The following is a 22,766-nucleotide window of genomic DNA, read 5'->3' on the forward strand; positions in this document are numbered from 1 at the left end:
AGATGGTGGCCACTTGGACTAGTGTGGTGATAGTGGAGATGGAGAGAAGTAGCCAGAGTCAAGATCTGTTTTGATGATAAAAACAGTAAGGGCTTGGGGCGGTGGCTCATGCCTGTAATCCCAGAACTTGGGGATGCCAACGCAGATGTATCACTTGAGGCCAGGAGTTTGAGACCAGCCTAGGAAGCATGGCGAAATTCCATCTCTACAAAAAAATACAAAAAATTAACCGGGCATGACTGCACGTGCCTGTAGTCCCAGCTACTCAGGAGGCTGAGGTGGGAGGATCACTTGAGCCTGGGAGGTTGAGGCTGCAATGAACCATGACCATGCCTCTGTTCTCCTGCCTGGGTGACAGAGTGAGACCCTGCCTCAAAAAAATAAACCCATAAAACAAAACACAAAAACCAGTAAGACTTGCTGATGGGTTAGACAGGATGGGGGATAATAAAGGAAAGGCATGAATAAAGAATGACTTGCAGGGATTTGGGTGGAGCACCTGAGTGAATAGCCATGTCTTTTATTGAGATGTGGAATCCCTGTGGAGGGATGTGCTGAGGCAGCAATACAAAACGTTCAATTTCAGTTATTTAATTACATGCCTTTCCCCTCCAGGTGGAGTGCCCACTAGGGACTTAAGTATGTGAGTCCAGAGCACAGGAGAGAGAAATAGACAAGGTTTATCTTGGTTGCATCTCACATCCCCTCGTTTTTGGAACTTTCCTCCCAAACTCCCACTGCCTTAAAGTGACACATTTGCTGCCCAAGACTCAGCATCTCATCTTTGTCTGTGTAACTCAGGAGAGCTTCCTGCCCTGGATTTGTTCTTCTCTCTCTGTGTCTTCCCTCTTAAAACTTCTTTGCTTCATAGCAGTCCCCACAGATCTCTGCTCTGTGCTGTCCAAGGTGAGAATTAATTATTAGACAGTTTGTTAGTAACGTGTGACTGACTTTTTGGGACTATCTCAATATTAACAGAGCTTGTGTTTTATAAACACAAGGATTTTCCAGACAGGAAGAAAGCTCTAAAAGTAGACAATTAGGTGTTTTGGCTTGTTAGTGAAAGCACTTCATAGTTAGGAGGAATGTTGAATGTACAGTCTATTTAATAACAATTATACAAATATAGAGTGATCAAATGCTTCCTCTATCTCATGCCAAGATCTTTTCTGTAATACAGAAATCTTTTAGATTTTATTCTATCTGTATTTCCTAATGGTTTTAAGTGAATTTTGACCAGAAAAAATTTTTCATTAATCAAGTAGGAAAGAAAATCTAGAGAATGAAGTTAATATGGAATGTGGACAAATATAATTCATTCTTAAAGTCCTATACATTGGAATTGCTTCAGGGTTAATAAAATGTGATTTTTTATCCAACTCCATGTATATTACTACTAGTAACTTTGTAATTAGCTATTCTGTTTTAAGTAAGTGGACGAAATATTGTCATAGGTATGTTTTTATTTGAAGGTTTTTTGTTTTTTGTTTTGCTTTTTCTCTTAAGGCTTCAGTGATTTACTTATTATAAAAGCTATAGGTTGGGAGTTCTAGACTTTTGCAACTTAATTTTTACCTACCAAAATAGAAAAAATAATATTTGTTAGTGCCATTACCAGTTTTTAAAGAATTTGCCTCACCACCAGCATATTGAGGCATATGGCCTTTTTAGGTGTGTGAGGGGGTGCAGTAGGTGTCAATTCTCCCTCATCTCTGTCCTTGAAGAATATAGGAATAATTTATTGGTCACATTAGAGGTTAGGGTTATTTTTCCCAAGATGGGAATAGTTCCAATTTTTAAAAACCTGATCATCAGCACAATTCATGCTCCTTGCAAAAACTGAGAAAGTAGAGAAAATGTAAAACAAACAAACAAACAAACAAAAAAACCAACAACAAAAAAACACTTCCTTAATCTTAACACCAAGAAAGAAACATTTTAATGTTAAGATTTTTATGAAATAAATGTCTTTTGGGGTCAAAGCCTCACTGGCAGTGGTTCTGAGACCTGGACACTGCTTGTACTATAATTAGTCATTTTTAAGGAGCCCTATTTCTGATCCCCTGGTTACTTCCCCAACGTTTCGTATGGTTTTCTTCCATTTTATGTTTAAACAGAGAGCTGCTGTACGTAGAGAATATCAGAGAGCAGATGCAAGCTACATTTTAGATTTCTACAACATTGAAGTGAATTATAAGTTCAAAGGAATCCAAGATATATGAATTATAAGGCTTCAGAGATACTCCAGATTACATCTAGAGCTGGCTCCCACCCTCAGAGGCCAGTGTGAAGTGGACTCCCAAGCAGCAATTTTCCCTTGACATGCTTGGAGCACTTCGACCAACTTTAGTTTGACTGTGTGATGTTTAGTTAGTCATATTTTTAAAATATTGATTTTATAGTGAACATTTTGTTAATCTGATGTACTTGTGCCCTCATTGGCCCATGAATATTTAGATGACCTTAATTAATGTGTAGAAAGAAGGCAATTTAAAATAAAGTATAAATTACACTTAACTTTCACTGAGTCTGGGCTCTTCAAATGTAGGTCAGTATTAATTTATGTGGATAAAATTTTCATTTATGACACTGAACTACATACAATATGTATAAAATGGAGGGAAGGCAGGAAATATCCCATTGAGAATTTCTAGTCCAATATATATATGTATGAATGAACTTAGCAAGTAAGGATCAACGATATTTTTCTTAATGGGAGTATCACTGAATAAGCAATGGATAGAATTTCTTATAGGAAATTACACTCAATTCGAAATATTCAAGCATGGATATCTTAGACATAGCAAGCTGTCATTATATCTCTCTGGTAACCCAATATGGCCTCTTTTATAACAGAAATTTTGGCAAGACCCAGAGAAACTATTCTGTGTCATGTTAAGTGTTTGTGCTTGTGTGGTATAAACAACAAACATGGTTTGTAAGAGTAGATTTTTTTTTTTAACATTTTATTTTTAAAATGCAGAAGTTTTTCTTCAAATAGCATAATCTTGGCAAGCAAAATCATATTTGGTCTTAAAAGCACAATATCAATTTCTGAAAGGGAAATATAGTAATTATAAGGATTTTCATTCATTATAAACTTAGATTAAAAAATCAATTATTCCTTAAATATAACTAAATTTATTTCAATATATAATTTAAAATAAAATTGTTATGTATTAATACTGATAATACTCTTATTTTTTGTCACAGCAGAAACTACTCATGAGATGCAAAAATATTTTCAGTTTTTGAACTAGATTATAAATTATTAAACAATAATTCTATTTAGTTTAGGTTTTTTTTTTTTTTTTTTTTTTTTTGAGATGGAGTCTTACTCTGTCACCTAGGCTGGAGCGCAGTGGTGCAATCTCGGCTCACTGCAACCTTCACCTCCTGGGTTCAAGCAATTCTCCTGCCTCAGCCAACTGAGTAACTGGGATTACAGGCACGTGCCACTCTGCCTGACTAATTTTTGTATTTTTAGTAGAAACGGGGTTTCACTATGTTTGCCAGGCAGGTCTGTAACTCCCGACCTCAAGTAATCTGCCCGCCTCAGCCTCCCAAAGTGCTGGGATTACTGGTGTGAGCCACCACACCCGACCTCTGTTTAGTATTTGTTTATTAAACATCAAAGTGTCATATCAAAATTAAGTATGTCTCTGTCTCTCATTTGCTGGATCACTCACTCATTCAACAAATAGAGTGCCCTGCTGAGACTGGATTTAGGTTTTGTGAGTGATACAAAGATATGTTAAATGCTGTCCTTGCTTTCAAAGAGCTTTCAGTCTTAATAACAGATGGACTGGTGACTGCATTACTATCATCCTAAGTAGAAAATGAAGAGAAAAAATGTTTTTATTATCTTTTGCTTTGTAAGAAACCACTACAAAACTTAGTGGCTAAAAATAACAATTTGTTATTTCTGAAGGATTTCAGAAAATCTACTCCTCAAAAAAAGCAATAAGAACATAGGCAAAATTTGTCAAAATCAATATATTCTGAACTTTTTAAGGGGCTTTCACAATCTAATGAGTGATTATTTAAAAAAAAAAAAAAACATTGAATCTCAGTAAGACTAGCAGGCTTTATGGCATTTTAATTTGTCCTATTCATTTGTCCTATTCATATCCCTGTCTCCCCAACACAGGGTAGGCTTGAAAACCAGTAGCTTCAGAATCACAGTGAAAACTAGCTGCCTAGCAGCTGCTGGAAAGGGAAGAAAGAGTGTGAAGTTCATTAAAAGCTCCATTTTCAGGGAATTGCCATTATTTTTCCTGCCTGGTAGTTCCCTAAAAACCCCAATTCTTGGTTGGTCTTTATTTAACCTGATCAGAGCTTGTAAGAATCGCCTTTTCCTCTGGACATTAATTGAAAATAATCAGTGGCAATTGTTTAATATTGCAACTGCCTGAGGCAGCAGTTATAATTGGAATAAACAAGAATCTGATCAAAACAATTTTTAAAGAAAAAATGGGGGAAGAAGACATCCATAGAGGGCCCTAGGAAGCTCCAACAGATTTGTAGGACTCCAGACACATGTTTCTATGTTACAGGGCTGTGTGAAAACTCAGGAAAGGCCTGAAAAGGCCTTAAACTCTTATCTCTGGCCAAACTCAAAGCTTTGAACAAGCAGAACACGAAGGCTAAGGTGATTTATAAACTGCCAGCCTGAACATTTAAGGTATTTTCCATCACACACACACACAGGCCTTTGGCAAAGGCTGGGATGCTTTTAGGTCAAAGGTGTTTAACTATTCAATCATTAGTTGACTACTAAACTAAATGAGCAGAGACTGCAGGATTCACACATGACGAAGAAGACACACTTTACAGAATTTTTCCAGGAAAGTGACTAAGCAAATAAAAAGCATCTACCATAATGACAACAAATAGCACCAACAGCAAACCATTGATAGGTAGAGTCTCATTTCCAATGTTGCCATATTATATTATTTTAAATGTCTACTTTTCAATTAACAATTATAAGATATGCAAAAAACAATGTATGTAAAACCATACACAGATAAAAGAGTGGCCAATAGAAACTGTTTCTGAGGAAACCTAGACATTGAACTTACTTAACAATAACTTTGTCTGCTATTTTAAATATATTTAAATAACTAAAGGAAACTGTAATGAACTAAAGTATGAGAATGATGTCTCACCAAATAGAGAATATCAATAAATAGAAATTATTAAGAAGCAGCAAATCAAATTTTTGAGTAGAAAAGTATAAAACAGAAATGAAAAATTTATAGGAGTGGCTCAAGAACTGATCTCAGGTGGGAGAAGAATCCAGGAACTTGAATATAGTTCAATTAGTCTTCAGAACAGGGGGAAAAAGAATGAAGAAAAATGAACAGAGTCTCAAGACTGTGTGATACCAGCAAGCATGCATAATAGGAATTCTAGGAGTTGAGAGTAAAAAAAGACTATTTGAAGAAATAAGAAATGCAAATTACTCAAATTTGGTAAAAATTATTAATTTATATATTCAGGAAGCTCAACAGACTCTAAGAAGGACAAACTCAAAGAGATCCACACTTAAGTCACATGATAACCAAACTGCCAAAAGTCAAAGAGAGAATTTTTACAGCAGCAAGAGAGAAGTAGTTGACCATGTACAAGAAGTTCTCAATATGAGTAAGCTGACTTCTCATCAGAAACAATGGAGACCAGAAGGCAGTGGGATGACATAGTCAATGTTTTGAAGGAAAAAGACTGTAAATCAAGAATTCTATATCCAGCAAAACTATCCTTCAAAAGTGAAAGTGAAATTAAGGATTAAAAAACCCCAGAATTTGAGACTAGCACATCTGCCCTACAAGAAATAGGAAGGAAATTCCTTTAAGCTGAATGAAAGGAAACTAGACAGTAACTCAAATTCAAACAATGAAATAAAAAGCACTGGAAATAATTACATAGATTAAATATAAAAGCCAGAATAAATGTGCTTTGTTTGTGTCTCTTTTATTTTCTTATCAGATTTAAAATACAGTTGTATGAATACATACATATATAAAACAATATTAGAAATCTTCATTGATGGGAATATAAAATATAAAGATGTGATTTATTTGTATGACAATAGTACAAAGCAAGAAAAAGCTAACAGCTATATAGAAGCAAAGTGAAAAATAAAGCTAAAATATCCACGTTATATTTAGCATGGTTTTCAGTTGGGACTAGGAAATCAGTATTAGGAACTAATTTGCAAGAATTTAATATGATAAAACTTCTTTGGAAAAATATTCATTTACTTATTACTAGTGTTCTTTAAAATTCTCTGTACCTCTCTCTACTAACCAAGTCAAGTCATACCATTTTATTTCCTTGATAAATCTCTACTGTTTGTCAGACTGCAGTGAATTCTGAGATTTTCTTCTGTTGAATATCTTGTTGAATAAGGAAATGTCACAACTTAATACTGTAATCTCTTCACTCATTTTTATATACTCCAAGCTTTAACAACACTGTACCAGAAGATTTTTTTAAAAGGAAAGAGAAAAGTGCTTAAGTTACACATTTACTGAGAAAAATATGACTGAGATATTGTGTTACATAGAACTTTATACCTAGATTTTCTTTTCTTGCAATCCTTAGTGTCCTCACAAAAGTTCTTTGTTTTCCTCCCACAGTAAGGTATTTCCCAAAGGCCTTCCTGAGGAGTACTCAGTAACTGCCATGTTTCGAGTAAGAAGAAACGCCAAAAAGGAACGGTGGTTTCTGTGGCAGGTTTTAAACCAGCAGAATATTCCACAGGTAAAGTACCATTAGAGTTGTGCTTATTAGTTTTCCTTGTGTGATTAAGCCAGGTGAATTCATTGAACTGTGTGCACAAATTTGCGAGTAGATCTAGTGTCCAAATGTTCTCCCTTTAGAGGGATCATCAACAAGAAAATGCAAGTATTCTCGTAGTTAGGATGGTCTTGCTGAGATCCATAATATGAGAGTATAGTGGATAACAGAGTGTTAGTTTTTGTTTTTATTTTACTTCTAGGTCCATATTTTGTTTAAAGATGCAAAACTGCCTTCTCTTCACAACTGCTTCATTAACTAATTCCTTCTAACTAACACATTCTTCACCTTCTGTCATCTCTAATGTTATATATTATTTTTAAAGCAGTTCATTGTTTCATTGGACAATTCTTGGTGAATAAAGAGTTGAGACTTAAATATTTATCCCATCAATAAAAATTTTATGGAACACATGCTATATGCTAGGTAGTGACAAGAAAAGAGATCTGAAAAACAGAATTTGTATTATCAGGGAGCATAAGGAGTAAGGAGATGACATCTAGGAAAACAACATAATACAGCATAATTATAATACAGTGGAACAAGTGCAGTGGTAGAGTTAAGCTTGGTGTTGGGTGTGGTCAATGGGAGCACAGAAAGGACAGTTCACCAGAATTGGGGAATGGAGAGAGCAGGAATCTAGGAGAGCATGTAGAAGAGATGGCATTTGGGCTGAAAAGCGGGAATGCTGGCACTCCAGGGGTGGGAGAGGAACCTCAAAATTACTTACTGGCACCATACATTAGTTTTTACTTCTATACATGTCCATTGAAATGTTTTAAATCTTCACTGATCTTTTAATCTGTTAATACAGCTACAATTTTATGATGAGTAGATCAACCAAGAGTATGTCCTCTATAAAATGTGTTTTCTCTGTACCTTGCAAAGTGTCAATAGTGAAAGAATTGATCTTAGTTTCCCTACTTAGGGAAATGATCATATTCTTAGTCTTCTTAAATTGGTAACCTTAAATTCCTGTGTTACTAATACAGAGCAATAATTTATATATACTTATAAAATTTTATCTATAATATACATAAATTATGTATATATAAACTTATAAATGGTTTATATAAACACACACACACACACACACACACTCTTAGATGTTCTCTTAGGAAGGGGCATATTACATTCACCAGAATGCCCCATTTGTAAACCATTTTGTAGTGGTATTTGCTGTTCTTTTATTTTAACAAACCAGGTGGACACAAGTGTCATCTAAAATATTTTACTAAGTGCCTCAGTTATACTAATATGCATCTTGAGCTTTTCTTTGTGTGCTTTAAAAATTTTGAACATTGATTTTTAAAACATTTAAAGATACTTTACATTTTTGCAGATTTCTATAGTAGTTGATGGTGGAAAGAAGGTGGTGGAATTTATGTTTCAAGCCACAGAGGGAGATGTGTTGAACTACATTTTTAGAAATCGAGAACTCCGTGCTTTGTTTGATCGTCAGTGGCACAAACTTGGCATCAGTATACAATCCCGGGTCCTTTCACTCTATATGGATTGTAATTTAATTGCAAGGAGACAGACTGATGAAAAGGACACTGTGGATTTCCATGGACGGACAGTTATTGCTACGCGAGTTGCAGATGGCAAGCCTGTGGATGTAAGTTGTGATGTCGGTTGTGAAAGAGAACTAACATTTCTAAGTAAAAAAAAAAAAAACTTATTAAAAACATCCTCCTTTTATTACTGTGTAATAGATACCCTTCTCATCAATTTTATTAATTTAATTAATTTGCCATCAGATGTGTGAAGAACAGCTATGTTATTTCCAACTATATTTTCACATATATTATTTTCACTCCATTTTATACCCATTTTCTCCAGCCTGGTAATTTAAAATAATTAGGTCATGCCTTAAAAAATTAGATTATTAAAAGTAAAAATTGAAAATATGATACAAAATGTAATATTGGTCTTAGCTCATATGTTTGAAATAGAAAGGACTGGAAAAAGCCGAAGTTTAAATTAAATGGTTCCAGATTACCTGCTACTTTCATTCAAGAACAATAGACCATTCATCCTTAAAATAGCAATTACTTTGTATTGCAGACTATTTTTTATAAGCTTATAATGGTTTTTCAGGGTTCTATTGTATGGAAAAACTCACTAAATGTATTAGTAGGTCATTTGAAAGAGAAAAATTGCCTAGTAAAACCCTTTTGGATAGAAAGTTCCTTTAAATATTACATTTGAAGCTAACATGATATAGATTTATTATTGATTTCCGTAGAGAACAAGGTCTATAATCTTAAAAAGTTAGATATATTTAAATTTGATGGCTGCACGTTTTCTTAGTTTATTATGTATAAACAGTTTATAGTTTATTTCTTAGAGGTTTTGCAAGAATGGAATCCAATCTTGGACCTCAGCCTAAGAAGATGGAGTGTTCTATGTCCTGTGTCTCATTAACTTCTCACCCAAGGATAGAATTGATCCTGGGCTGGGCACGGTGGCTCAAGCCAGTAATCCCAGCACTTTGGGAGGCTGTGGTGGGTGGATGACGAGGTCAGGAGATTGAGACCAACCTGGCTAACATGGTGAAACCCTGTCTCTACTAAAAATACAAAAAATTAGCAGAGTGTGGTGGCGGGAGCCTGTAGTCCAGCTACTCGAGAGGCTGAGGCAGGAGAATGGCCTGAATTCAGGAGGCTGAACTTGCAGTGAGCGGAGATGGCACCACTGCACTCCAGCCTGAGCGACAGAGAAAGACTCCATCTCAAAAAAAAAAAAAAAAAAAAGGAATTGATCCCACAATTTGAGGCTAAAGAATATCAGGTGAATCCTTATAAAAAGGATATAGGTGAAAACCATGGTATTACAGTGGTTTCATAATTTAATGTGGATTCTTGGTTCATTTGAGGATAAACCTGAAGGCATGTCACAATGATGCAGTTATTTTTGGAGACAGTTACTGTTTGAGTTAAACAAACAAAATACATAGTTTTATAAAAGATTCCTGGTTCTACTGAAACTTTGAGTGGATTAATTTTTCATCATCTCTGTACAAGCTCTGTGATTCATAAGATCTGTTATGGTGTGAAAATGTGTTTATTTGGGCTGTGTGTTATTGAAAAAAAATTCTCATGATTGAGTTTTATTTCACATATCCCACCTGTGTGTTTTTGTGAGAAAGTGACAAAACTGATATGAAGATTTTTTTTTTTCAAATCAACTCAGCATTTTGACAAGCATCAGTACAGATTTAACCTTATGCATTCTCCTTCTACAGCACTATATCAGTGAAGCATTCTGAAGTAATGAATGAATAAACAAAGCATAAACTATTCTGACTGTGATTTCAATGTCATGGAACTCAATTAGGTTGTAATCCTTTGAAAATTGATCATCTATCTTTAGTTAAGTAAAACAATTCGTATGCAGGACCTGGTACAATGGATGGTACATAATAGAATTTCAACATTTATTGACTATTTTGATAACAATGGTAATAAATAAGTTTTAGTTAAGAACAGTACTAATTAATTGGAGTTCTCATTCTTCATTCTACATAATTCATATGTTACTGCCGGTATTTCATTATACTATGTAAGATAGTGTATTTAAATTTTATAAATAAAAGTTAACCTTAATAACCTTTCAAAAAGTTATAGAACATAAATCACTACATTTCATTTAGTCTCATGATTTTGCATTGTCTGCAAATCTTAGACTGCTCATGAATCTATAAGATGTCTGGAGTTCTTAATGCATTCTATGAACTGAATTGATTTTGTTCATCTGAGGTGTAAAGTAAAAGTTGTAGCTTTCCCACCCCCTTTTTGCTTTTAAAGTTGGAGTAGAGATTCATCACAATCACAAATGCCTGCTTTCTATTATTATAGGTTAATTATTATAAGATTAGAGTTGAGTCTTTCTATATAAAGTACCTATGGACCTCAAAGTAATGCATTATTTGATACAACATTTCAGTGCTTAAAGAATTCAAACAACCTATTTAAGAATTTATTATATTGATATTTTATCAATAATCAGTACTATTTACTTTTTCTAAGGTGGTGATTTGATCTTGCATTTAAAGGCATGATTATACTTTCCTTGAACTACATTTAATTTCATGTCCAAATGCCAAAAAAAGAGAAATCTGCTAAGCAAATAGATGGAATCAATTATTTTTGTAAAAAGGTTGTTAGCCTTGCTCAGATTATACCAATATAATATAAAAATCAATAGGTTTCAGGCAGAATTCATGAAATATAGATAAATTTTTTTTCCTTGTTGGTAAGTGAACACCTATTTCAGTGCCTCAAATAGGAGTCTGGAAGTACAAATAAAGCCCTTCTCATCATGTGTTCGTATCTTTGATTTTACCTTTTCTCCAATTTTTTTATTTTGAAATGGCCTCATTTTGTGGGCATTCTTTATTGTAGTGTAAAACAATAGCTTTTTAAAAATAAGTTCTTCTATGTTATTGTTTGAAACAGCTAGCCAAGGTTTGCAATTGCTTTCATTACCTGATTTCCTTTATCTATAGATCCATCTCTATATCGAACTCTATGTCTCTCAAGTAGTCCATTAAACAGTGAATCCTACATTTAATAAAAACATTAAAATATCTACCAGTAATTTATTTATATTAGCTTCCTTTTTATTTCCGATTAAATTACTGTAGTTCTTAACTGCCTGAATGTGATTCTCAAAAAACTAAAGATGTTTCTTATTATTAATTTTTTAATAGATTGAACTTCACCAACTTAAAATCTACTGCAGTGCAAACCTCATAGCTCAAGAAACATGTTGTGAAATATCAGATACTAAGGTAAGTTAATTTTCTTTGCATATGAAGAATGAAGAACGCTGATTATCTTTTAGTGGCATAGTTTGTAGAGTCCAAATGTAGGGTAGCACTGAGTGTATTCTGCTGAAACCAGGTGAGTAATTTATTCCAAGAAAGAAAGCCTTCATGGTGCTTTCTCATGGTTACTTTCAACAGTTTTAATCCCAGCACTTCACCCTTAATTTTGAGGATAATATATCCTCACTTTGAACTCATTATAACTTAAAAAGAATTTATGCCTTTCTTCCTAAACTACGTTCTGACATCTGCACCATTTCCAGTTACGGAAGTTTTAAATCTGTGATCATACTTGGTTCTCACTTATTTTCCTTTTCTATCCTGTCACCCATCCTGGCTAGTTTTCTTTTGACATAGACTTTTCATCCTCATCTTCCATTTTCCTGTTCCTGCCAAAGTGCACCTTTACCTCATGTCTGGGACATCAATCATTGTTGGATCAATTGCCTTCCCCATGTCCTTCCCCTTTACCTTGCAGCAAAATCAGAAAAGTCTGAGTCACTGCTTTGTATATTCATTCACTCTCTTCCAGCAAACACTTGATTCAGAAATGCTGATCTTCTAAACACGGTGCTAAGGAACAGGGTTAACAAACATGATTAAGGCACATTCCCTGCCCTCTCTTTGTGTCTTTCTCTTAAGTGACTCCTGTTGGAAACAAAATATAAATGCAGTTCCTCAGCCTCTCATTCTAAATATTCCTAACCTAACCGTACAACTGTTACTTTCTTATACCAATCTTTCATTACAAGAAAAACACTAAATTCAATACTTTCTATATCTCTCAGTATAAGATAGCCATGTGTGCTATCTTATATTACTAGGTATAATTATGTTTGTTTTTAAATTGATTTAAGTACAATTCAGACTCAGTAAGGGAAGTTTTACCTTGATACACTTTTTTATTCCTAATGCTTCATTTGGAGAAAGTAGACAATCATTGTTTGATTTATTGTCTTATCAACTACTAAAAGAGATAAATGGGACAGAAAGATATTCAAAGAGGGCTAGTTCTAAAAAAAAGTATAGAAAGAACATATGAAAAGTGAAAATAAAAGGTAAAAATGCCTTTTGTTTGGATCTTAGATTTCGTAAAAGTTCTATACTTGCCATAGAAAATTATATGAAAATTTTTTCAATAATTTATGATTCAAAAATATTTTTAACTTTTGTAGCTCACTTTGGTGAGTGAAATAAGAATGTAGCCAAGTGACTTAAAGCATAGCTAAGTCTTTCAAATATTATATGTTTTGCTTTTGTAACTTGGCTTTATAAAGCATATCTCCAATCCAGTTCATGTATCTCATTCCAAGTAAAATGCAAGCCAGCCAAATATCTTTCTATAAATATCTGAAAAGATAATTTAGAATGCCAATCTACAGACTTGAAATACCTAGACTTCCTGGAGGTACACGTTTAAATCTTAAAGATGTTAATTCTCCAAAAATTTTGTTTTTAATTATGCTTTTTTGATGTAAGAGTTTTTAAAATAATTACTTTCTCTGATTGAAAAGTGATATAATGATATTTTGATATATCTAAATATTGCATAATTGACCAGTAATCACTGCCCTTTATCATTGTATTAATATAATAGAAACTTTCCACCTGATTTATGAGGAAATTGTTTAAGAAGTATAGGTGATGAATTGGGTGGAATGGTTGGTAATTCAAAGCAGTGACATGATCTCACACATTATGAACAAAAGATTTTTAAATCATATTTTGAAAAGATTATTTGGGAGTTAGTTTTAAAGAATAGAAAATAAGGTAGGAATTTATCTCTAACTATGGAAAAAATAAGAAAAGACTGTATTTTTTGCTGACAATTATTTGGAGGGGATATCACCATTCATTTAATGACTAACAAAAAATAGAAACATACTACCTTTTATGACTATGAATGTACAGTTGGAAAGATAAATAATTATGTAAAAGCCATTTAAATGCATGTGCTCTACTTCTGATACCAACTGTATTTATTTTCTTTCTGTTGCCAAATGTTTTGAACTCAGAAATTTTTAATGTAGTTGCTTAAATATCTAATTTTGTCCTAAAATTTCAACTCACACATGTTTTCTGGTTGTCAGTATTTTATAAAACATTTCAAAGGCAACATTTTTAAAAGATCACCTATAAACATGCTTCTTCATATCTATTAGATTTTCAGTTTCTAAAGCAGTTAAGTTTCATGACTCTAGATGTAAAAAGAACGAAGAACAATTATTAAGAGAAGGATGAAATCAGTAACATTTGTTGAAAATAAATGAGAAATGTGGTTAAAGTTTTAAGGGCTAAAACTGAATATGTGTCAAATCAAAACCAGAGGTTTTACGAGGAGAAGAGTCCTTACTTGTATGTTTGATGTTGCCTCTGGGCACTTTTTGTGGAGTGTGGACAGGTTTATGGTGAAGCCTGAGACATACTTTTAAAGTTATTTAAATCCTCAGTTTAATATAGTGACTCGGTTATCCAGAGCAAAATTGTGAATTCATAAGTGGGTCTTGGTTATCTGACTGGGAAGCCATGAAGTAAGAACTGGCTGAAAAATCATATCAAATCAAATGAGATGAATGAACTGTTTTGGTAATAACCTTGTTCCACTCAAATATAAAATAGTTTTTAGACTTTCAAATTTGGAAACTTGTTTTGATAAATAACAATCGTTAAATCTGGAGAGAGTAGATTTGAAAGAACTAGTGGTGGATACAGTAAATAGTTGCAGTATTCCTGGGTGCTGGTTTTGTTACAGTTTTTATTGTAATTATCAAAGAATTCAACTACTACCAAGTTTTTTTTAATTTCTTATTTCCAATTTTTTATTTTAAATTCAGGGATACATTTGCAGGATGTGCAGTTTTGTTAGTTAAACATGTGCCATGATGGTTTGCTGCACAGATCATCAAAATGAATTTTTGTTACAAAAGTTATCTATGTTTACTGGAAAATATAGCCAAATCCATAAAAGAAAATAGATATCAATCATGATTTCAACCACAGTAGATAACCACAGACAATATTTTAGTTTTGTATCCTGAAAATACTTTACCATGCATTTACAATTTGTGGTATACAAAGTAATGTATTAACTCTCTCCTAGTGCTTTCTCTTTGTGAAATTGCAAATTCAGAGTGGAAAACTATGGTGAGGAGTCTGGTACATGATGCTGAGAAAAAACAATATGTTTATCCTCTTCAGATTCTCCATTTGGATTAGTTTTTTGGAAAAAAAAAAAAAAAGTTCATTGCTTTGTAACCAAATTGCACTTCATGTTGTCCAGCATGCTCTGAACCCACTGCATAAGTATAAAATGCACTACTTGTCTGTTGCAGTGGAGACCTTTTTAATATCTTTAAAGAACAGTAGACTAAAGTATACTTTGATTTAATAAATATTGTCTAAGAGTGTAAAAAGAATTTATTTTCTACTCTATATGTTTTAAAAATCATCTTGTTGAAGGAAACCGTATTTTGTAAGTTCAAATTACATGCTTCAACTTTAATTTTTGTTCCCAAAAGATGTATTCACATTAAACATTTCATATTGTTTCATGAAATTCAATTCATATTGTTTGTACAAATTATTTTATTCCTACAATATAATTATTATAAATGTATGAAATTTCTATACTTATCAAAAAGTTACCTAATGTAACTTTGTAATTCCTTACCAAGACCATTATTTTAAATAATTTTCTTGTGTGTTGTCAATATAAGAAAACACATGGGCTCAGGCAGAAAGTGCAAAAGTGTCATAAACATTCTCACACTGGTGTCAACTTTTGGTTAGTAAGAAAGCGGTTCTTGCAGGCAACCTCAGCAACCCCTAGTTTAGTGGTAGCCAGTGTTTGGAACATCAGAATGTTTGGAATTGGCCCCATTTCCTAAGGCCTCTTTTTGGATTTTAGTGCCCAGAGCAGGATGGCTTCGGAAATATTGCATCATCATCGGTAACTGCTCATGCCAGTAAAATGTCTTCATATCTGCCAGCAAAGCAGGAACTGAAAGACCAGTGCCAGTGCATTCCAAACAAGGTATGCTAGTTTTAATCTGTGCACACTGAAAGCCACTCCAGACTATGAGCCCAGCTCCTTGAATGTGGCCTCTCTTCACAGAATGTGTCTTGCCCTTCAGTGTTTGTTGAAGTAAATACCTCAGTCGCTGGGGTGGGTTAAGAAAAAGGCATTGAAGATAGGATTTCCTGGATTGTTACCTGGATAGTTTCGAGCCCATCTGAACTTCCTTCCAGGGCGTGAACTAGAATGAATAGAAAGGTGAAGGGAGGAACTACCTGTACAACAGGCAAGTACTGAGTGCTTAGCATGTGCCAGGAATAGGCTGAAGTTCTGGGAATTCACAGTTGAAGAAAATACAGTGCCTGCTCTTCAAAAACATACACAAAAATACTCCACATTGTATTTCTTCTTCTGTGTAGACTGTATTTTTCCAGCATCCCTAAATTTTCAACCGGCTGTCTCCATCCACCATAAGTTATTAGGGGAATATACAGAGGGGCTCTGTTATTATTCGAATAATTTGTTTCATCTGCACCAATATGATCCCCTGGTCAAGAAGGCTGGACCATGAACGTTTATGAACTTCCTCTATGGATGTTAATGGCAGTCATAAAGCCCGTGCTAAAAGGCTGAGTGGTGTCTTGGTGGCTTTTTCCAGTGCCCATACCTGAGGAAAGGAGAACTTGCCCCAGTTTCTAGAGCGGAGTGTGCCCTAGCTCTTCTAGAGCAGAGTGTGCCCTAGCTCTGGCTGAGCCAGGATGGGGATGGGGTGAAAGCTTAAGGGAAACTTTCATTTTTTCTAGTGGTCTATATTGCATAGTAAGCTCCACAAAAAAGGCAAGGTTCGGGGGACCATAGAGAAACAGCTTGTGTTCCAGCTCATGGAAGGTCTAGAGGAGATGATGCTAAATGGTGTTTGGAAGAGTGAGGAATAGTGAATGGAATTCCATTGGCATGCCCTTTTTCCCTTGTTCACACAGCTCACTATTCCTCACTCTAAGCATCAGCTCAGAGGAGAACAAAGCGTTATCTTGCTATTGCCAGCTTCATATTTATAAACCATTTGGCTTTAGATCAATGTGACAGAATGGTTGCTAACACAGATATGCATTTTTGCTCAGGGAGAAGCAGGATTTCCAGGAGCTCCGGGTTCACCTGGACAGAAAGGGGATAAAGGAGAGCCGGTAAGAAAAAGACAAATACTGATGGGAAAAATGGGGGTTTTGTTAAAAAATGACTTAAAAATGTGTTCATCTCATTTTTCTATATTCCGTACCAATATATGTTTTATAAAAGGCTATCAAATATATCAAATACCATATTAAAATGCTGATTACTGAAATAAGAAAGACTATCAGCATTCTAGTCTGCTTTTGAATTCATATTGGTAGGCTGGTGTGAACTTTGGAAAGATCTGGAACTGCAAGTCTTTGTACCTATAAGCTCTAGCAAAACTGTGAAGCAGGAAAGTCTATTTTCTAGCTGTGCCCTAGCCTTCTTTAGCATTTCCTTCCTCAAATCCCTGTTGAACTCTTGCTTCTCTTGTCTTCTGATACATCCCCACCAGAGATTTTTCTGTAGCTCCCTACCTTTTTTTAAACAGCCAACTTTTGTTGAATACTTTCTGCGTGTGCAGTATGTTGCTTAGTGTTGTAGAGCACATAAAGAAGAATAGGAAATATTCCATGTTCTCAGTGATTTCACATCTAGAAAGAGATCGTGGAAAATTACAAGGCCATATGTGTTAGGTGCTGTAGGAGAGTTGCAAGTGTCCTAGAGAAACGATCTGGGGAGCTGGGGAGGATTTAATGGAGGAATGACCAGTGGACTGGACCTCTAAGTGTATATTTCTAGGCAATATCCCATGCTTAGAGATTTGTCTTTTCCTTCTCCCACCACTCAAAACTTAACTGTAATGTTTCCCACTCTTTTGAGTACATCTTTTGTCAGCTAATCAGGTAAATGAATGTGCACTGTTAGAAGTTCATTCTGTTTTTGTTATCTCTCCAAGGTAAAATAGATTTTAATTCCTTTCATGCCTTAACTTGGGAAGTCCATGATTCTAAATTATTTGTATAATCTAGTCGCCTGCCCCCTCACTTCAAAAAGACAGGAGACAGAAGTCTGAGAAATGACTGATCCCCCAAAGCTTCAACAAAGCTAAAGTCATTTGTTCCTGAAGGAATGTATTCACATTGTACCTTGCATGGGAACTTCTGACAATTCAGCAGGTGTTTGAAAAAGATTTTTGAGAAGGGACAGGCCATTTATTAATGCTCTTTAAAACTCATTGCTTGGGGTACCTTTACTTTCAATATCATTTTATGAAAATTCAAAATAATTAAATAATATCTGATTCTAAAGACCACTTCAATCAAACTAAACATACAAATCATTATACCAATAGCAAATATTTGTTTCATGGTTACACGTACCAGACACTAAGAAGAGTGTTTTAGATATGATATCATACTTGATCCTTACAATCACTCTTCATGTTAGGGATTAGTATTAGCATTTTACAGATAGAAAAACTGAAGCTTAGGGAGGTTAAATTATTGCCAAATGCCACATAGCTTGTGGCCAAACTGGGATCTGAACCCAGTAGGTCTGTTGAATACTCATAACCAGTATCCATTTTTAAGGCTGCCACTATATTCTAAAAGCAATTCAGTATTATGTATCTGTGTTCTTTGATCAGGTACTTCCACTTGCAATATTTTACTCTTAAAACATCATTTAAAAATGCCAGCCTAATATCTCTATCCTCATTTTACAACTGAAAGCCACACATAGGTAAAATGATGTGCCCAAGGTAACACAATTAAAAGGACTCAGAAAGTGGAAAGATCTCTGAGTTAATCCCAACTTTTCTATGGTTAGAGGGTGAATTTGGCCAAGCCACTCAGACTCTCCATACTTAAGTTTTCTTATCTGCAATGGAAGGTGTTCTCATTTATCTGTTCTGCCTATACTATAAAGTGACACAAAAATGCCTTGAAAAAAAATGCATGCGGCTTAATTGTTGGTGGCTGTGATTTATACACATTCACATACACATTTCTTAACTTGTCTTTTCACTTCTTTGATTTAATCAATTCTGTCATATTTAAGATTGCTGGCACAGCAAGAAATTTCCTGTGTTGCTTTTAGGAAAAATACCCTGCCCACTAAAATAAACAAACAAACAAAAAATCGATGTCAGAAGTACAGTCCTATTTGAATAATTATTTTAAAAATCATTAAATCGACTTTAAATTCTTTTTTGAAGATTAAGTGCTTAGTCACTCTTGTTAGAGCCTATACCCTTTAAGGATGCATTTTCCCCCTCCATTCCCTTTAATCATCAATAGACATCTCTCACTTTAACATTTAAATATTTTTCTTCATTCATTTATCCATCAACACCTATTTATTGAGTTCCTGCTATTATAATAAAAAATGTGCCAGACGTTGGAGCCTTAGCAGTAATAATAAAATATAGGGCCTGCTCTCACCGAGTTTACAATCTTGTGACAGTTTGTTCACAGAACATTCTCTCCTTCTATAGAAGCTAAAACCAGTAGAAAAGAACTAGGAAAAATTAATAAAAATGATGGATAAATATTAGCCAATTTATTGTATGTCAAATCTATAAAATATACAAAAACGCACCTTAGAGTTACAATGCATTATATGACTTCTCATCTGTGGTATGTTTTAAGAATATTAACATTTGTTTTAAATTCCATGATAATTCCTAATGGCAAGAGATTTTAGTGGCAACATAAAAACAGCTGGAATAAAAGAAGTTTATAATCTACACAACAAATAATTAATCTGTATCTTTTTGATACATGCACTCACATTTGATTAGACCAACATATACTCTGCCTTGTAAAAATGACATTAGATGACCATGACCATGAATGCATTCTACCTTCCTGGCACTTCAAATAAACATGGATGCATTGCTTCAGTTTAAGGAGTGGAGAATGAGTTTATTTCTGCTCCTACTACACTACGTGATCCTGCAACTTCAATGTGCAATAAATAAAGAAGGCTTTCTTTCATTTTTGATTCTGGCATGTCATTGTCATTATTAGAGCAGGTGCACAAAATAATGCCTACATAACTTGAAGATCGAAAGTCATTTTGCTCTAAGGCATATTTAGGAGTAAATTTTGTGAAATGATCAGAAGTGCAATGTTACTAAGGGAATCAGATGTTGTTCTAAAGGTTTTCTTTTTGATCTGTAAGCCCAAGAAAGAATATTTAGAGGAGGTAGAACAGTACGTTGGAAAGAGTACCACTCTGGAGCCTGAACCACTTAGGATTGAATCCTCTCCACCTCTTACTTGCTTTGAAAATTATCCTTAATAATACCTAGGCAGTGGTTGATTGTGAAGAAGGCATACAATACAATGTATATACAGCACTTAGAAACTGGCATATGATAGATACTCAACAAATATATGTTTCCCCTGCTTTCTTATCCACCATATAATTGTCCACATATTGAAGGAGAGGTGGAGATAACTATTTTAGGTTGAGTTTAATTTCATTTGTGGCTCAATGAGGAATAAATAAATCTTCATTTGTGAGATAATCTCTTAGAATTTTCAATGTATTAGATGTAAAAATGTTGAGTTATCACGTGCTTCAAAAGATTATTCAATTACTTGAATATTTTATTCAACTCTGTATCTTTTATTTGCAATATTATCTGACATTTTCTGGATACAATGTGCTAGTTTTTGTTTTGCTTTGTTTTGTTTTGTTTTGTTTTTTGAGACAGAGTCTTGCTCTGTCTCGCAGGCTGGAGTGCAATGGCGCAATCTCTGTTCCCTGCAACATCCGCCTCCCGGGTTCAAGCGATTCTCCTGCCTCAGCCTCCTGAGTAGTTGAGATTACAGGCACCCGCCACAATGCCTGGCTAATTTTTGTATTTTTTAAAAGAGATGGGGTTTTACCATGTTGATCAGGCTGGTCTTGAACTCCTGGCCCTAGGTGATCCACCCACTTCAGCCTCCCAAAGTGTGGGATTACAGGTGTGAGCCATTGCTCCCAACCCAATGTGCTACTTTTTAAAATATATTCTTTGCATTGTTTTATTTAGATAACGTCGATTAGAAGCCATCCAGACACAATTATAATTTACTTTTTTTCATTAACTATATAATATTAGTCTTTTGGTGCATTTTACTTTTGGCCCAATGTAATAAAGTGAGAAAAGATTTGAGAATACAACTTCCACATCTCTTTCAAATTATATATCACTACATTACAGTATTTCTAAAGGTGTTAAGATTTTTATTAATATTTTAATTGACACATAACAATTATACATATTTATGGAGTACAGTGTGATATTTTAATTCATTTATACAATCTGTAGTAATCAAATCAGGATAATTAACATGTCCATCACCTCAAGTGTTAATTATTTCTTTGTATTGGGAACATTCATAATTTTCTCTTTTAGTTATTTGAAAATATACAATAAATTATTGTTAACCATAGTCACCCAGCAGAGTTTATTTATTCTGTATAGCTGTAATTTTCTATCGATTAACCAACTTCTCCCTATCCCCACTCCCCACCCTTCCCAGCCCCAGTAACCATTATTCTACTCTCTACTTCTATGAGGTTAACTTTTTAAACTTCTGCATATAAAGGAGAACATGCAGTATTTATCCTTCTGTGCCTGGCTTGTTTCACTTACCACAATGTCATTCTGACTCGTCCATGTTGCTGCAAATGATGGGATTTTATTCTTTTTTATGGCTGAATGTAATTCCATTGTGTGTATGTTTGTGTATGTATATATGTGTGTGTGTGTGTATAAAACATTTTCTCTATCCATTTATTCATTGATGGACACTCATTTTGATTCCATATATTAGTGATTGTGAGTAGTGCTGTAATAAAGACAGGCTTTCAGTTATCTTTTCACCATACTTACTTCCTTTCCTTTGGATACATAACCCCAGTGGGATTTCTGGATCACATGGTAGTTCCATTTTTAGTTTTTTGAGGAATCTCCATACTGTTCTTCATAATAGCTATACTAATTTACATTCCCACTGAAAATGTGCAAGAGTTCCCCTTTCTTCACAACTTTGGTAGCGTTGTTTTTTTTTTTTTTTTTTTTTTTTTTTTTGTCATTTAAATAATACCCATTCTAACTAGGGTAAGATGATATCTCATTTTGATTCCAATATGCTCCTCCCTGATGATTAATGTTGTTGAGCATTTTAAAATGTATTTCGTGGCCATTTGTATGTCTTCCTTTGAGAAGTGTCTATTCAGATCATTCACCTGTTTTAAAATCAGATTATTGGGGGTTTTGTTTGTTTGTTTGTCGCTGTTGAGTTGCTTGAACTCCTTGTATATTGTGGATATTAATCCCTTGTCAGATGAATACCTTGCAAACATTTACTCCCATTCTGCAGGTTGTCTCTTCATTCTCTTGATGGTTTCCTTTGCTATACAAAAGCTTTTTAGTGCAATATGGTCCCATTTGTCTATTTTTGCTTTGGTTGCCTGTGCTCTTGAGATTGTATCCACAAAATCTTTGCCTAGACTAATGTACCAAAGCATTTTCCCTACATTTTGCCCCAGAAGATTCATAGTTTTGGGCTCTACATTTAAGTTTTCAATCCATTTTGGGTTGATTTTTGCATATGGTGAGAGATAAGGATCTAGTTTATTCTTCTGAATATAGTTTTTCTAACACTGTTTATCAAAGAGACTGTCCTTTCCTCAATGCACGTTCCTGGCACCTCTGTCAAAGATCAGTTGGCTATAAATACATGGATTTATTTATGGGTTCTCTATTGTGTTCCATTGGTCTATGTGACTGTCGATGACAATCTAAGGTGTTATGCTTTGAGAATCCTTACTTTAATGCAGCAGATTCATAGAGAAAAATTTTACTCTTATTTATACATATACATTATGAGTTAGACAATTATTCTGAATAATCATGTAAGCAAATCCTGTCCCACCTGAGCCAAAACCCACTAGTGACTTCTTGTTTCTCTTAAGATAAACCCCAAAGCTCTAACCATGAGCTATGAGGCTTCACATAATGTGTAGAGCTTTCCCCTACCTGACTCCTCACTCCCAAATTGTCTC

The 22,766-nt window shown here is 34.3% G+C and overlaps 1 protein-coding gene across 4 annotated transcripts in view; it reads left to right on the forward strand.

Annotated features, from left to right (window-relative positions):
* Positions 1-22,766, forward strand: part of COL19A1 (collagen type XIX alpha 1 chain) — a 333,080-nt gene that overhangs the window by 51,198 nt on the left and 259,116 nt on the right. For all 4 annotated transcript variants that reach the window (XM_003897789.5, XM_009205449.4, XM_009205448.4 and 1 more), the window contains 5 exons: positions 6,642-6,765; positions 8,144-8,419; positions 11,516-11,596; positions 15,540-15,665; positions 16,769-16,831. In XM_003897789.5, the coding sequence (XP_003897838.2) occupies positions 6,642-6,765; positions 8,144-8,419; positions 11,516-11,596; positions 15,540-15,665; positions 16,769-16,831 (670 nt within the window). The remainder of the gene's footprint in view (positions 1-6,641; positions 6,766-8,143; positions 8,420-11,515; positions 11,597-15,539; positions 15,666-16,768; positions 16,832-22,766) is intronic.

Source organism: Papio anubis, chromosome 6, assembly GCF_008728515.1.
Source record: "Papio anubis isolate 15944 chromosome 6, Panubis1.0, whole genome shotgun sequence".
NCBI lineage: Eukaryota > Metazoa > Chordata > Mammalia > Primates > Cercopithecidae > Papio > Papio anubis.